At 59.2% G+C, this 15348-nt stretch overlaps 1 protein-coding gene across 1 annotated transcript in view; it reads right to left on the bottom strand.

The window, feature by feature from the left end:
• Nucleotides 1-15348, bottom strand: part of ACTN4 (actinin alpha 4) — a 70681-nt gene that overhangs the window by 6407 nt on the left and 48926 nt on the right. The window contains exons 7-12 of the mRNA XM_040633938.1: nucleotides 14367-14448; nucleotides 13508-13593; nucleotides 9194-9286; nucleotides 6496-6726; nucleotides 5752-5899; nucleotides 2185-2335 (exon numbers count right to left, since the gene is read on the bottom strand). Of these exons, the coding sequence (XP_040489872.1) occupies nucleotides 2185-2335; nucleotides 5752-5899; nucleotides 6496-6726; nucleotides 9194-9286; nucleotides 13508-13593; nucleotides 14367-14448 (791 nt within the window). The remainder of the gene's footprint in view (nucleotides 1-2184; nucleotides 2336-5751; nucleotides 5900-6495; nucleotides 6727-9193; nucleotides 9287-13507; nucleotides 13594-14366; nucleotides 14449-15348) is intronic.

Raw genomic sequence — 15348 nt, 5'->3', positions numbered from 1 at the left:
CCCCAGCCCCCTGGTGCCAGGTCACCAGTCCTCGATCACCCCCCAAGCCCACACCCTCCCCAAGGCAGGAGGAATGCAGACGGGAGAGGTCATAGAGGGGTGGGGACAGGGGTCCCCACAGCTGACTGGCTATGAGACTTGATGTCATGACACAAGAACGCGGGGGCCCCTGCAGTGCGGCTGCCAACCATGCCTGTGTCTGGACTGCTCTGTCACCCGAAAGTCCAGCAGAGCACACTGCTTAAAGAATGGGCTCCCGGGCCAAGTTTCCTCGATCTGAATCCTGGCTCTTTGATTCTGTACTCGTGTGACCCCAGCCACGTGAATTCCCTATTCTGGAGACCTCAGTTTCCCCATCTGTGAAATGGGTGTAGTTATTGTGGAGCTCCAGTTACTGAATGCGTGTGAAGTGCTACGAGCAGTCCTTGGTCCCCAGTGGGTAAAGGTACCGACAGTGATTAAAGGGGTTCATTTTAATGAACACAAAGAAAAAATGAGCAGCAAACCTGCAAATGTCATTCTAACCAATTAATAATACGCGGTAAGAGAGAAGTGGGCTGACGCAACAGTTCCTGGCCCCTCACGCCTCCTGCCCCTACTTTCCTCCTGTCCCAGGATTCCTTCCTCCTGGGCTCCAGACAGGGATGGGGAGCAGGGAACAACTCTGGGAGGAACAGGACATGGGGGATGGGGCCGGGGGCCACGGCTGGGCTCCACAGAGGGGCCAGGCAGCCTGAGCGCCATTCTTGTCTCCACTACCCCCAGCAGTGGGACCGTGGGCAAGGCTCTCGGCCTCTCTGTGCCTCAGTTCCCCTTCCATAACACGGGGCTGCTGGGCGATCAAAGGAGCTGGTACATGTGGAGAACGGAGTGCTCTGAGTTTGTGCTGCTGCTTTTCACCAACACTCAGCTGGGCCGTCTACTCAGGCTCATCCTGGTCAGCACTTGGCCCTCTGACTCATCTTTGGGGGAACAGACAGCACCCCCAAACCACCCTTCCTTCCTCCTGCAGGGCCACTGTCCAGAAAAGCTGCCTCAGCGGCCGCCTGCTCCTTCACTCTGGAGAGCGGGTGCCACACATCTGTTCCTGGTGCCTGGGAGGCAGGCTGGCCCAGGACTCACTCCAAGCCTGTTCCCCATCAGCGTCTAGGGGCTTGCCTGTCAGCAGCGGAACATGCCCATATCCCACCTCCCACAACCGCTGTGGACACCTGTACGTGTGACCTCACTCGCCTCCACCTGGGCGTGCCAGGCCCTCACGCTCAAGCCTACAAGAAGCTGCAAGACCCCAAGGGACCCTGTCTTCCCCTGGCCGTGAGGGTCCCCTGGGTGAGCAGTTGAGCACTTCTGCCTCTGGCTGAGCAAATAGAGAACCCCCAAAACAACTGGGCAGTGCAGAAGGAATGAGTCAGGGAGGAAACTGGCCCTGCTGGTGTGGGGCTCCACCAGGCACTGCAGCTGGGCCCCAGCCTTGTAGAAACAAGCAGAACTTTGGGGATGATTGGCAGGGTGGGGGGCGTCTGTGGAAAGGACAGCTCTAGCCAAGTATCCTATTTTTGAGCAGACGGCTATTTTGGGAGCTATGCCGCCCTCCAGGCCCTGTGGATTTTCCATGAAGTAATGGCCTACGCCTCCCACTGCCGGGTCCCTCCCTGCTGCTGGCCGCTGTGCGGGTGGAATAAGGCCCCATTCACTGGCTCTGGAGTTCGGTGTACTAACTGTGTGCTCGAGTTTGTCTGACGGGGGCGGGAAAGGGAGGGCGAAGAAGCCGGCTGCCTGCAAGCTCGCACAATAAGTGTATTCTGAGCAAGTGAGGGAAGGGGCCGCGCAGAACAATGGGCCCTCTGTGCAGCCCAATCCCCTCAGGGAGGAGCGGGTAGGAGCAGCGGGGGCTACGCTGCCCCCCACATCAGGGGGCCAGGGGGTCTCTCCTTGGTGTGGCAGGCAAAAGGTAGAGCCCTGGGGACCCCTATAGCCTATGGCATCAGAAAAGGGGTCAGAGACCTCCTTTCTGCCTGAGAAGAGAGATCCCACTCCATTTCTCATCTGAGGTTAAGACCAAGTGGGCAAAGGCATCATCCTGTAAGGCCCCTCCCTGGCATCTGAAAGGAGATGGGGGTTGGGGGTGGGGAGGGCTGGGACGCCCCCCACCCCGGGGCAGGGACGCCATGACCCCTCACGTACTTGAGCTCCTGAGCAATGGCCGCAATCTGCTCCACTCGGTCCTGGTGTGCGGCCAGGTCGCTCTCAAAGGCCTCGTGCTTGCGAATGAGGGCTTTGATATCCGACAGGGTGGCTGTCTCGTAGTCCCGGTGCTTCAGCATGGCTTCCTTCCCTGGGGGCGGGCAGAGGGCGGGAGGTGTTTAGACAACAGTGCAGTGGGAGTCCAGAGGGCTGTCCAACCCCAGAAAATGGGATCCAGACCCCACATACTGCCTGAGGATGGTGCCATGGAAACGAGAAACTTCAGAACCCTTCTCTTTGCCTTTTCAAGGGATCCCTAAGCCCAACTACGGCCTGGATGGAGCTGGGAGACACTGTGGGGCTGGGGGGTCTGAGACAGATATCGCAATTCAACCTGTGTGTTCTAAACTTAGGGCCCTTTATCAGTAAGGTAAGGACTGGACAGTGCCACCGTGGCTGGAAAGGCAGACACCCATCCCTGGAGGGCCAGCGTCTGGACCAGCAGCTGGGGTTCAGCCCATGCCTCGGCAGGGTGGGAGCAGGGGGAGTGTTCCAGTCAGAGCTTTCCACGGGCCCAAGCCCTTGTGCCTGCGCCCTGGCACTTGGGGGCCAGGCTCCCTCGGGGTGGGGTCCTGTCACACACCTTCGTGTCCTTCGCCGTCCTACGCGACTTCTGTGCGCACTGAGGTAGGGCCCATTGTCAGGCCTTCGAAGGAAGACAGGCGCACTATGATTAGTCCCGGAGCCTGGCTAATTATACAGCCAGGCCAGAAGCTCCAGGAAGCCCTATACGCAAGCGGAGGTGCTGCAGAGAACAGGGTGGGGAAAGGCCAGTCTGCTCGGGTGGCTGGGACCCCTGGCTACTAAAGGTGCTCTGCTTCAGGGAAGCCACCTGGGGAGCTACCCCTGGAGTGGCAGCTCAGAGACCCACTCCTCAGCCTGGCGCCAGAGCACGTGAGCAACAGCTGCCTGCCTGGGGCAGCAACCGAGAGGCGCTCGGCCTTCCCCCACCTGCTCCCTCATCTGTAAAACGCGGCCCACTCCAGCGCCTGGTCTCAAGTCTCAGACAGGCGGGCACGGAGCTAGTACCATCCGCATGTCAGCTGCCCCGAGGGCAGGGCCTGGCACGGGCGGGCAGGAGGCGGCAGCCGGGGAGAGAGGCTCCACAGGCCTGGCCGCCCCAGCCCTGGGGCAGGAGACTTAACCACAAAGGCAAGCTTGCAATTCCCTCCACCAAATTACTTTCTCCCAAGGGTGGGAACCCGAAATAGCAGGTTACCACTTCTCTGCCTCAGCAGAGTTTCAGCAAGGGAGCTGGCAAGGGGGGCACTGGGGAGACTCAGGAGGAGCGGCCTGTGGCCACGGATGCCTTGGATTCAGGCCAAGAGGCAGCCACAGTAGGGATGCGGAGGCTCGTTTTCATTCCCCCCCCACACACAAAATCCAAAACCGTCTGCACAGCATCCACATGGACCCTCGACCCTGCAGGCTGTGGGGGATGGTGAGGGAGGCTCGGAATGATGGTGGCTCAACCCTCTCTGGGCCCACCCCTCCAGAGAAAGGAGGCTGCTAGCCTGGGATCCCAGGAGTGTAGAGGGGACCAAGAGGTCAGTCTGTCCTCCTGTGTTGCATAATTGGCTGGTTCAGAGGACAGAAGCTTCAGGTCTTGGGAACGAGAGTGGGCAAGCCTGCCTGGGGGCTCCAGGCTGACGTGAGGGGCAGGGCCAGATGCCAAAATGCCTGCAGGGAGGCAGGGGTGGGGCAGGGGCGTGTGGAGGCCGCTGAACCAGTTGGGCCCTGGCTATGCACTGAGCCAACTTCTCCTCAAGGCCTGTGGGGGAAGGCCAGCCCCAGTCATTCCCAGGGGAAGAACTCTGGGAGGCCATCACACCCACACTTGGCCTCAGGACACCATCCCCCCGAGCCCCCTGCAGCTCCACGTGAGGGACCGAAGAGCTGACAACAGGGGCCAAGAGGCCAACAAGGAAAGCGCCCAGGGATGATGCCCAGAGCCCACAGAAGGACGGACACCGATAAGGACAGGAGGAGACAGCTGAGCCCAGGCGTGGAGCACGGATGCTGTAAAATCCACTTAGATGCCCAGGAGCCCTTGGACAAGAGAAATGCTCTGACAAGAGGCTCCCCGAGCTGGGGCCTTGACACCCCCCCCCAAAAGTACTGGGCTCAGGGAAGAGCTGGATGAATGAATAAATGACCAAATAAACTCAATGGCACCCCCCGCCCCGCCTCCAGCACGGACACGCTGCTGCAAGGCTGAGGCGGTGCCTGCACCCCCAGCCCCAGCAGACTCCCGAGCCGACTCTTCATCACCTTGCCCACATGCTTTCCCCAGTAGAGGAGGGACAAGGGTGTCTCTCTGGGCCTGGCAGCTGCTGCCGGAAAACAGCGGCCTGCACAAACGTGATGACGGCATTAGCGGCACCGCAGCCAGGGATACGGGGGACCTGGGCCCGGGTCTGCAGGTCACGCAGGGTGGCGTGTTCGTGGGCCGGCAGGGCTGGGGTGGGCTCCGTACAGGTATCTCTCGGGAGATTTCAGCATCTGGCCTGTGCCGGGGCTGCCCGCCCAACAGCTAGAGGAGCCCCCAGAGGCTCAATGAGGACCTGGTGGGGTACTGTGGGGTGCAAGGATGAAACCACACTGAGCCACACGAGGAAGACTGAACTCAGCCGGGCACAGGCGAGAAGGAGGCGGCCACAAGTGGGCGGGCGGGAGTCCTGGCTCGTGGCTTTCCCAGGCACCGGCCGATTTCTGAAGACTTTCAGGCCCCCGGGATTTGGAATGTCAACTGCGGTGTGGGTCCTGACTGAGGGCCAGGGACGTGATGGAATTCCACATCTAGAGCCAAGGGAATAAGCAGCTGCAGAGCTGCTGAGAAACAGGAGGCACCACTGGCTGCCCCTGTGGGAGAAGCCATCCTTCCGGGGGCCTGGACCCCTGAAGGGGAGAAAGAGCTCCCAGGGCGGGCGCCAGCGGCCAGTGAGCACCATCTGCAGGCCAGGCAGCTGACCCCAGAGGCGGTGGCTCCCCAGGCACGCCTGTAAGGACCGCACTTGGGCACACAGGCCCATTCAGCACAGGCTCCTCTGTGTGAAGCCCACGGTCACAAAGGGAGTAGGAGTGCGAAGGCAGGTGGAATATCTGAACACGAGCCTCCAGGGGTGGGGGAGCCCATCCCCTCTGCCTCCCTGGCCCAGCAGGGGCACCATCCTCAGGGAAGACACGGCACAGTGGAGAGGGACAAGGGTTCCCTTCTGGCTGGAACCGGTCTGAGGTTCGGCTGTGTTCCTGGAGGACAGCAGGGGGCCAGGCAGGGGCCTCCCTATAAGTAGCCTCGGAGGCTAGAGCAGACGGGGCAGCTCAGCTCCGAAGCGTTCCTTCTGCCTGGGGCTGGGTGAACCCAGAGTCGCATTTCTGACAGGCGCATTCCCAAGCAGCAGGAAAGGGGGTCTGACAAACAGACCCAATGACACAGGAGGGGCTGTGCAGGTGCGCATGCGTGCGGGTGTATGACGGGAGCAAATGGAGGGAGCTGGGGGACCGTACCGTCGGTCCAGGCCTCGTGGATGGAGGCCTTCTGCCGGAACTTCTCTGCCAGGTGGTCAAGCCGCTCCAGCCTGCGGATCTCATTCAGCAGCCACTCCTCGTAGCCCTTCTCGGCCTGCTCCAGGTGCTGCCAGCCGTTGTTGATGTCCTGTGGGGACACAAGACGACTGGGCTTGCAAAGGGGAGCTGGGCCACCCGGCCAGGCGATGCCTCCCTGAGGGACGCTGATGGGAAGGCAGGCAGCGGAGACGGGCTGGGTTCACGTCTAGCCCCTGCTCCGCTATATCCGCTTGTCTGGACGAGGCCCAACACACGGAGGATGAAATCCCTTTTTTGCATTAAATGACTGATGATGAAGGAATGCCATGGGTGGCGCTATGGGAGCCAGGTGACCCGGCAGTGAAAACCATCCCTCTCCTGAAAAAGGGCCTCGAGCACTCGGCAGTCCTGGAATCACGGCCAACTGGGGGGTCCGAATTCAAACGACATCACACAAAGTAAGGTGTGGTTTGGGGACGGGTATAAAATTCTAGGGAGTGATGGCAGGAGGAAGAATGTGGTAAAGAGTCACGCATCCCCCCCACGCCCGCTGCACCCCACAGGCTGGGCCTTCTAGTTAAGAAAGCCTCATCCGGCTGAACGGTAAGGCTGGGGGTGGCACGGAGCCGCCCCTCTGCCCCCTCCCACCCCCGCAGCCACAGGCTGGCTGGGGAGTCAGCACGCGACCCGGGCCGCGGCGCTCACCGAGACCATCCTGCCCTCGGAGGGCATGAAGGCGGGCCGGTTGCTGAGGCGCAGTTTGGTCTGCAGCGTGTTGAAGTTGATCTCCAGCTGGCACTTCTCCTGCACCTTGGGCGGCTTGTGCACACGCCGGTAGTCCCGGAAGTCCTCCAGCTTCTGCTGCATCTCCTGGATGGTCTTCTGCGGCACCCGGTCCTCCAGCCAGGGGATGGTACGCCGGATCCACTCCAGGAGCTGCGGGCCCACCAGAGGCCTCAGGGCGCTGGGGAAGCCTGGCCCCGCTCACGGGCACCAGCGGTGGGTTTTCAAGTCCCCCCCCTCCCCGGGAGGGACCACTGCTGCTCTCTGGCCTGACTTCTCCATGACACCCGCTGGGATCCTATGGCTGGAACTATGGGGATGTGCATCCCCCTCAGAACCACTGTGCTGCTCTCTAGTTATTTCCTGTTCACCCCTTTGTTCCTGGGCTTCCTTCTCCGCAGATCGAAGCAAAGCGGCCTCGACTCAAGCGCCCCTCCCATTACATCCCACCACACGACCCCACTCGTTGCCATGTTCGCTGAGCTCAGCCTAAGACATATCTCACTGCTTCCTTGCTCATGGGCTGGAAGCACCGGCAGGGCAGAGCCCACAGCACGCCGGGCTCACTCTAAGGCAGCCAGTGCACCAGGCACAGGGCCTGGGACATAAACAATTTGACAGTAAAATTGGGCGGGGGAAGTGACACTATTTTTATGATCCTTTCGTATCTCTGATAGAGTGAGGACAGGTACAAACAAGCAAACAAACTGGACATTCTAGAACAATCCTTGGAGAGGAAAATCAGTTATTGTCCAGCATAGATATGCTTGAAGAAGTGGTTCCCAAATGCCAAACTCTGGCAAAACGAGAAAACCAAGGAAAAAGGCATCTATGCATCTTTACGTTATGATGCATGGTGCCAGCTGCCCTTTCTTGGGGAGCAATGGGATTCCAAGATAGGACCATTTAACCTTCTCTTGGTGTTAGGATGGTGGTAACAGACAGTAGCTTCTTCTTTTAATCTTTAAAAATTTTTAAGTAATCTCTTGGGGCGCCTGGGTGGCTCAATTGGTTAACCATCTGCCTTCTGCTCAGGTCATAACCCCAGGGTGCTGGGATCGAGCCCCCCCCCCCGTCTGGCTCCCAGCAGGGAGCCTGCTTCTCCTTCTCCCTCTGTGCCACTTCCCCTGCTCATGCTGTCTGTCTGCCAAATAAATAAAATCTTTTTTTTTTCAAAAAATAAAATCTTTTTTTTTTTTTTAAAGATTTTATTTATTTATTCGACAGAGAGAGACAGCCAGCGAGAGAGGGAACACAAGCAGGGGGAGTGGGAGAGGAAGAAGCAGGCTCCTAGCGGAAGAGCCTGATGTGGGGCTCGATCCTGCAACGCCAGGATCACGCCCTGAGCCGAAGGCAGACGCTTAACCGCTGTGCCACCCAGGCGCCCCTCAAAAAATAAAATCTTAATAAAATAAAATCTTTAAGTAATCTCTACACCCAATGTGGGACTCGAACTCACAACCCCGAGATCAAGAGTTGCATGCCTCACTGACTGAGCCAGCCCGGCGCCTCGCTAATAAGCTTTTTCTTTAAAAAATATCCTTGGGGCGCCTGGGTGGCGCAGCGGTTAAGCGCCTGCCTTCGGCTCAGGGCGTGATCCCGGCGTTCTGGGATCGAGCCCCACATCAGGCTCTTCAGCTATGAGCCTGCTTCTTCCTCTCCCGCTCCCCCTGCTTGTGTTCCCTCTCTCGCTGGCTGTCTCTATCTCTGTCAAATAAATAAATAAAATCTTTAAAAAAAATAAAAAATAAAAAATGAAATATATCCTTAACTTGGCAAAACAAAAAGCTAGTCACTATAGGCTGGCTGTCAAACACTTTTCCAAATATTCCTGGTTCATGAAACTTCAAAGTCTGGGAACCACTAGTCTCGAAGAGCAGTCAAATCACTGCTCTCCAGAAGCTTCAATATTTTTGTTTTTTGTTTTTAAATGGAAGTTTTTAAAATAAAGGATGGAATCCAGAAGAGATGTACTATACACCCATGTTCCCAGCGGACCTTCCAGGTCCAGGCTCTGGATTGGGGCTGCCTGGGCTTGAACCCCAGCTCTCATCTACTAGCTGCGCACCTGGTGCCTGACCCTCTGGGCCTCCGTTTCCCCACTTGGGAAACGGGTGCTACGAGTTCCCTCCGCCCAGGGCTGCTCTGGAGACAGCGGATCCTGTTCAGAAGTACAGGCGCAGAGCCCGCTGCGACGAACCGCAGTCCTGTCACTGTACCAGCCCCGGGGTCTCCCTCCATCCTACGTAGGCAGTCAGCCTGTGGTGAGGGCACGGCAAGTTTCTTAAAACTGCCCCGATGATTCTGAAGTGGTGGGGTGTTCAGGACACTCTGTCCTTGAGTACCTCTGTAGGACCCTGCACTCCAGACGGCAGGAGCCAGGGAGCACGGTGATGATGCTGGTATGATCCTGAGCTGTGTGAAACTAGCCTGGAAGGTCACATGCTGGCTCGGCCACACTCCAGTCTGCAACCTTACGCCCTTACCTAGGAAGGGTCCTGCCGTGCCTGCTCTTGCCCCTCTGCAAGTGTCACATGATCTCTGGCCAAGAGTAACCAGAGGCAACCCAATCCTCCCACTCCGGTGGGGCCACCAGGGGTGGGGTGAGTGGCAGACTTACATCACTGGCCAGCCTCTCATAATCTTCCATGAGGTGCTCATTCTCTTGGTTGACGGCCAGCACCTTGCAGATCCGGTTGGCCGCAGTCTCAGCCTGGGGCAGGGGAAGCGCAACGGTCAGGGGTGCCTGGGGGTTGGTGACCCTCCCTCCTGACAGGTTGTCCCCTGAAAGCTGGCCCATCCACAGCCCACACAGCACTCCCCAAGGAAGGAAGGAGAGAAGCGCAGCTCCAGCAAGATGGCACCCTGAGCAGTTGTGTCCCAGTGGGTTGTGCCGGCGTCCCCACAGCTTACCGCTAAGCCCCCCCGCCCCCAGCCCCAGATAGCTGGGCCCCTTGGCTCCCTTGGCCTGGACCCTGGAGGTGCTGATGGGGGCCAGGGAGCCCTCCCACTGTGGGGGAAATGGGTTAATAGGTCCACAGAGAGGAAGGCCAAGTAGTGAGGCTGGGTGGGGCCCTCCACTAGGCCAAGCCCTGAAGGAGTCTCCCCCTGGGTGGCAAGGTCTGCTGCAGAGAGGCCAAGCGCCAGAGGGCTGTAGCTCAAGGTGGAGGTGCTGGTGCCCCCCAGAGAAGTCTGCGCACAGGCAAAGCACATGTGTCCCCTTCCTAATCCTCCCTTTGGAGGTGGGTGTGGATGGCTCATTGGGCAGAAGTCACAATCCACGGGGCAGAAGGGAGCGGTGGAGATTGTGACCAGTCTCTGCTCAGAACTACGGGACAACGTGCTGCCTCGTCCTGCTGGGGGGAAATGCAAGAGTGGAGAAGAAGGAGAGCGAGGGGGTGCCACATGGGGAGAGGAGAGACTAGGTACCTTTCAGGAAGCACAGAAAGGGTCCAAGAGGAGAAGTTGAAACGGCAACAGAACAGCAACAGAAAGAGTGAGGAGGGTCTATGGAGTGGTGGGGAAGGAAAACAGAGAGGCTTGGGGATGGCCGCAGACCCGCTAGCCAAGGCACCAATGCCCAGCCTCTCCCATGCACACGCTGCTTCTGGGACAGGCGGGGAGGTGAGTGGGGGGCCAGCTCCAACTGGTGTGCCTACACGTGTGCACACACACGCACACACCGTGCATCACGCGGCAGGACACATGCCAACGGCCCCAGGCACTGCTCCTCAGACAGTGCCGGAAGCAGAACTAAGCAGAACTAAGGTCCCAGCTTGGTGGGGGGGCAGGGGGGGTGTAGGTCAGTCCCTGTCCCCCCACTTGGAGAGACAAGGGGCACCCTGTGCTCAGATCCACCCGTGAAGGCGGGAGCTGCTAGTCAGAGGTGCTCTGTTTCACCGCTGAATTCCCGGCACCCCGCTCCGGGCTTGCTAGGTTTCAGGTACTCAGAGTTGATGAATGAATGAGCAAACAAAGGAATAAGGAGCGAGTGCTTAGTGACCAGAAATAAACTATCAGGGAGGAGAGAATGGGCATACTTCCTGCGAGGTCTGGAGTTTGCCCTGCGCTTATAAAACAAAACAAATGCCAGAGAGCACTCTTCTAAGAGACCGGATTGAGTCTCTGAGAACAAAAAGCGGCACTAATAAAAGCATCGCAGGGCTGTCGAGAAGTAAACACAGGCTAGGGGAAGCTGGCCCCACGGCTGGGGAGGCCTGAGTGCGGCATGTCCCTGGTGAACAGGCAGCTCCCAGCAGCCTGGCCTTTCCTTCCTTGCTCACAAAAGGGGCCCAGCTGCCTCAGAAATCCCCAAATGCTCTGGCCTGAGCTCTCCTGCCACCATCCGCTGCCACAAAGCCCTCAGGCCTCCCAGCCCCCACCACAGTGGAGTCCAGCGCTAAGCCCAGGAGGGCAGTTTGGGCAGGAGAGGGTGACGTGGTGGGCAACGAGGCTGGCTTGGGCCTGCGGAGCGGTGAGTCCAGTGGCAAACGTGCTGTTAGTTGCATTGGGTCTGAGCCCCCACCCCGCTCTTCCTGCCTGCGCCCCCCAGCAGAACACTGCAAACACAAACTCCAGCCACACACTGGGTGGGTGGGGAGAGGCCACGGGGCTAGAAGGACCACGGTGGACAGGGGCACACCCTGCAGGCTGCTCCGACCGCCCAATCACTGACTGAGCACTTACGGGGCTGGGCACCATTCTAAACGACACTCTTCACCTATGTGAGTTCATTTCATCCTCAGGACAATCCTGAGACAGGGATGGTACGACCCCCGTTTTACAGATGGGGAAACTGAAGGGAAGGGATTCATCTGAGGTCATACTTCTAAGAGGTGACAGAGAAGAGACCAGGGCAGACTGCCCACAGAAGGCCCCTGCTGGACCCGTGGCCCCGAGGAAGGTGGTCCACAGGAGAGAGCGGGTGCAGTCCCGGTCCTATGACTCTGGGAATAGCTCCCTACCTCTCTGAACTCTGATTTCCTCCTTTGCTACGTGAAGGCAACGGCATCCACCCCTTGGGGCGTGTCTGGGACTCTCCTAGAGCCTGTATGTGCGCAGTTGTTGGAGGACTGCCTAGCGTGTAGTGAGCGCTCAGTTAACGAGAGCTAGTTTCTCCTTCCCCGCCCTGCCCACTTCTACCTGGTGACGCGAAATCAAGTCACCGGGAGTACACTGCTGCCCAAGACCAGAGACCGGGAGGCAGGTGCAGGCGACAAAGGTGCCCAGGCCTCCGGGCAGGGGTTCTCTCCCCAGGGTCAGCGGGTGCCCTCTCGTGGAAGTGGACAGCTGCCACTGGGCACAGACACTCCTGAGTGCTGCCCGTGTCGGCGGCCCTGCTGGGGATGGGGGCCCAGCAGGCTGGGTCGGCAGGTGCAGGCCCAGAGAGGAGTTAACCTGCTCAGGCCAAGTCCTCCCCCCAGGCATCCTGGAGGGGAAGGAGCCGTGAAGAAGGCTGGAAAGGCCAATGCTCCCCAGTGAGAGCGCCCAACCAGGACAGCAGGCAAGTGGCCAGGCGCGGGTCACAGAAAGAAGGGCAGGGCGACTGAGCGGCCAGGAGCACAGGTGCCGACCGCAGCTCTGCGGGGAGCTCGCCGCCCTGTCTGAGACACCAGGATGCCACCACCGTCCTCATAGGGTGGGCTGTGTTCACAGAGAATATCCGTGGCATGTCGGCACCGGAGGCCCACAGTCACGAGAACCCTGCCTGACCAGGTCTGTCCTCACGCCGGGGCGGCCTGCAGGGTGGCCTGGCCAGGGCTCCAACCACAAATGGGTGGCAGGGACATGAGGGGACAGCGAGGGCAAGGCTCTGGCTACAGCAGTGAGGGGCGCTCCCGCCCCAGCTCACCTTTTGAGCCCCCGAGAAAGCGTGGTAGAAGCAGGACACGTAAGTCATGATGGCCTTCTCATCTGGCCTCAGAGTGCCTACAATATCTGCGCAGAGAGAGAGAGAAAGAGAGAGAGAGGCAGGAGAGAGTGACAGCTGCAGGGAGGGTGGCCGGGACCGGGCCCGAGGCTCATGCGGGAGGAATAGCGCTTGCTCTGGACTGGAAGCCAAACCCCGGCTCCAGCAGCCTGGGCGCATTTTGCGGAGCTTTTGTAGAGGGAAAGGGGGAAGTCCAAATAGGTGGATCCCTTTTCTAACCAGAGCTGGGTCTGCGACACTACCTACTGGCTTTGGAGAGGAAGCCTTGTGTAGGGCCAGAGGGGTCAAAGGCTAACCGATCTTTCTGAAAACATCAGTGAGATCATGTCTTATGCAACCAGCTACCACCCCTAGAATAGACCGCCAAATGGTCTCTGGGGGCCGTTAGAATAAAACTCCTGATCCCAGACTACTGTGATTCTACCCATCTTGGCCCTATTACCATCTCCCACCTCATTTCTCTCCTCTCGGCTATTCCTTGAACAAGCCAAGCTCATTTCTGCCTCAGGACCCTTGCACCTTGCTCTATCCTCTGCCTGGGAAGCTGCTGACTTTCATCCGGCAGCTCCTGCTCATCACGGCGGGTGCCTGCGCAGGTCAGCTTGCAGAAGGGCCCCGCCGCGGGCCCCCAGCTGAAGCAGCCCCTCGGCATCTCTCTCCCACCAGCCTGGCCCATGTTCTCTACTGCGCTCGTCACCACGTGGAACGATTTGATCTGTGGCCACGCCGGTCACTGGCATGTCAGCTCCATGAGATAAGGGATCCTGCCTTAGTCCCTACTGTATCCCCCGTGCCTGCAACAGAGTCTGGCCCAGATCGGGCGCTCAACAGACACTGTGAGCAAAGACTACATGGGCAGTGCCGCCCGGAGTCGGGGGGGGCGGCTTCCAGTCGGAGAGAGGCCACTGCCGTCTGCAAGAGAAATGAGGTGAGCGTGGGAGGCGAGAGGCAGCAGCGGCATTGGGCAGTGGCGGCGAGGTGGGCCTGCCTGGCCCTGCCCGGTACCTTCTGCGCTCCCGAAAAGGCATGGTAGAAGCTGGACACATAGGTCATTATGGCCTTCTCGTCGGGCCGGGCCGTGTTCACGATGTCTGTAAGTGAACGACAAGGGTTAAACCGCCCAAGTAGGGGCGGGGGGGGGAGGGGTGGTCGCTCACTGGGATCCAAAGTCTCCCAAGGCCACAGGCATCCCAGGAGAAGGACCCTCAGAATGTATTCAGTGACCCCTGGTGACTCCAGTGGGCTTGTCCACACCCTCAGCCCCTCCATCCCCTGTGGTCTCTAGAAAGGCCAAGGCTGTGGGAACTGGATCAGAATGAGGCCACTTCCTCTCTCTGAGAATGGCCTCAAGGGGCTGCTGGACAGTCAGCCCCAGGGGCCAGAAGAGGCCAGAGCCATGGGTCCTGGCTGGGGGCGGTGCACGGGTGGGAAATGGAGCAAAGCCGGAAAAGGAAAAAACAAACACTCCACTTTGATGGGCTCTGGCCTCCAAGCCTGGGGCAAGCAGGGCAGGCAGCCGCCTTGGTTGTTTGAGGAGCCAAGCCTCCCTGGCCACCTGGCCTGCCCATCCCGAGAGAGGGGCAGGACTCAGGCAGGGCTCTGGCAGGACACTCGAGCCCTGTTCCAAGATGTGACCCTCGGAACCCATCCTCTTCAAGCTCCTCCTTTCCCGGCTTCCCCATCCCTCCCTGAGACTGTCCGGTCTGCTCAGGCTGCTCCCGCTGTGACTCCCGGGCAGGACGCTGTCCCCGGTTTGGCCAGCACCATTCAGCCCTTCTCACTGGCACAGCCAGCTCCCTCAAGTTACCGCAAGACATGCCCACAACAGATCAGGCTGGTGACAGAACAAAAGGGATGTACTTACCCTCAGCATCCAACATCTTGGGGATGTCTAGGTATTTCTCGGCCACTTCGAAAGCATTGTTCAGGTTGGTAACGGGGTCATCCTTGGGGAGAGAGGAAGAACTCTGTCAGGGGCAGGGTACAGAAGCACATGGGAACAAGGCTGGCCGGGAGGGGAGCCATTCTGGGAGGGAGCAGGACCGGAAAGGGTTCTATAGGCAGTTCTCAGCCCCCCGTGCTGCGGTGGGGACTGGAAGGGGGACACCCAGATAGAGTCAGTCCCCACCCAAAGGAAGGCCTCTGGAAATCTTTGTGGGGCAAACTGCCGACCTTTTCTCCAGAGAAAATGCACGTGAGCTCTTTCATTATCCTGTCTAGCCCTCCAGACCCCAGATTAAGACCTCTGCTCTGATACCTGGGAAGTGGGGTCCAGACCAGGCACTGGGGGGTGACGGGGAGGGGGTAAACTGAGAGCCTCCGTGGTCCAGCCTTCCTGAAGCAACTCTTTGCACTGTCTCCCCAACGTCCACAGAATTAAAGACCCTCCCTCATGTGCCTTAGTCCGTGTCCAGCTAGAGCCCAATCCGACTGCTCAGCGGGGCCTGAACAGGCCAAGTGCAGGCTTGTGTCCCCTCCCTGGGAATGCCCCCCAGTTGCTCTATGCTGCCCCTCCTCCAAGGGCCCTTCCCCAACCATGCCAGCTCAGGTTATCCTTCCTCCGCAGCCCTCATCTGGCTCCCTACCCCTTCCCACCCCCATTCAGTCTGAGTGCATGTGCACGGCCTTGTGGGGCAGGTTTGTTCTAGACACATTATCCTGCCTTCTCCACTAGCTGGGAGCTACCAGAGGACAGGGCCTTGGTCTTACAGGATCGTAAGCTTTGTACAGGCAAATCAGAAAGGACCCAACACAGGAAACACCTGCTGGCGGTGACGGTCTGGAATTCCTTACCCCTTTTCTCCGTTAGGCAGAAAGCAAATGCTTCCAGAATCTAAAAGGTTAAG

The sequence above is a fragment of the Ursus maritimus genome, unplaced genomic scaffold (assembly GCF_017311325.1).
Source record: "Ursus maritimus isolate PB19 unplaced genomic scaffold, ASM1731132v1 scaffold_19, whole genome shotgun sequence".
In the NCBI taxonomy this organism is placed as follows: domain Eukaryota; kingdom Metazoa; phylum Chordata; class Mammalia; order Carnivora; family Ursidae; genus Ursus; species Ursus maritimus.
The sequence above is the reverse complement of the archived record's forward strand: the minus strand, read 5'-3'. Positions and strand labels throughout refer to the sequence as shown.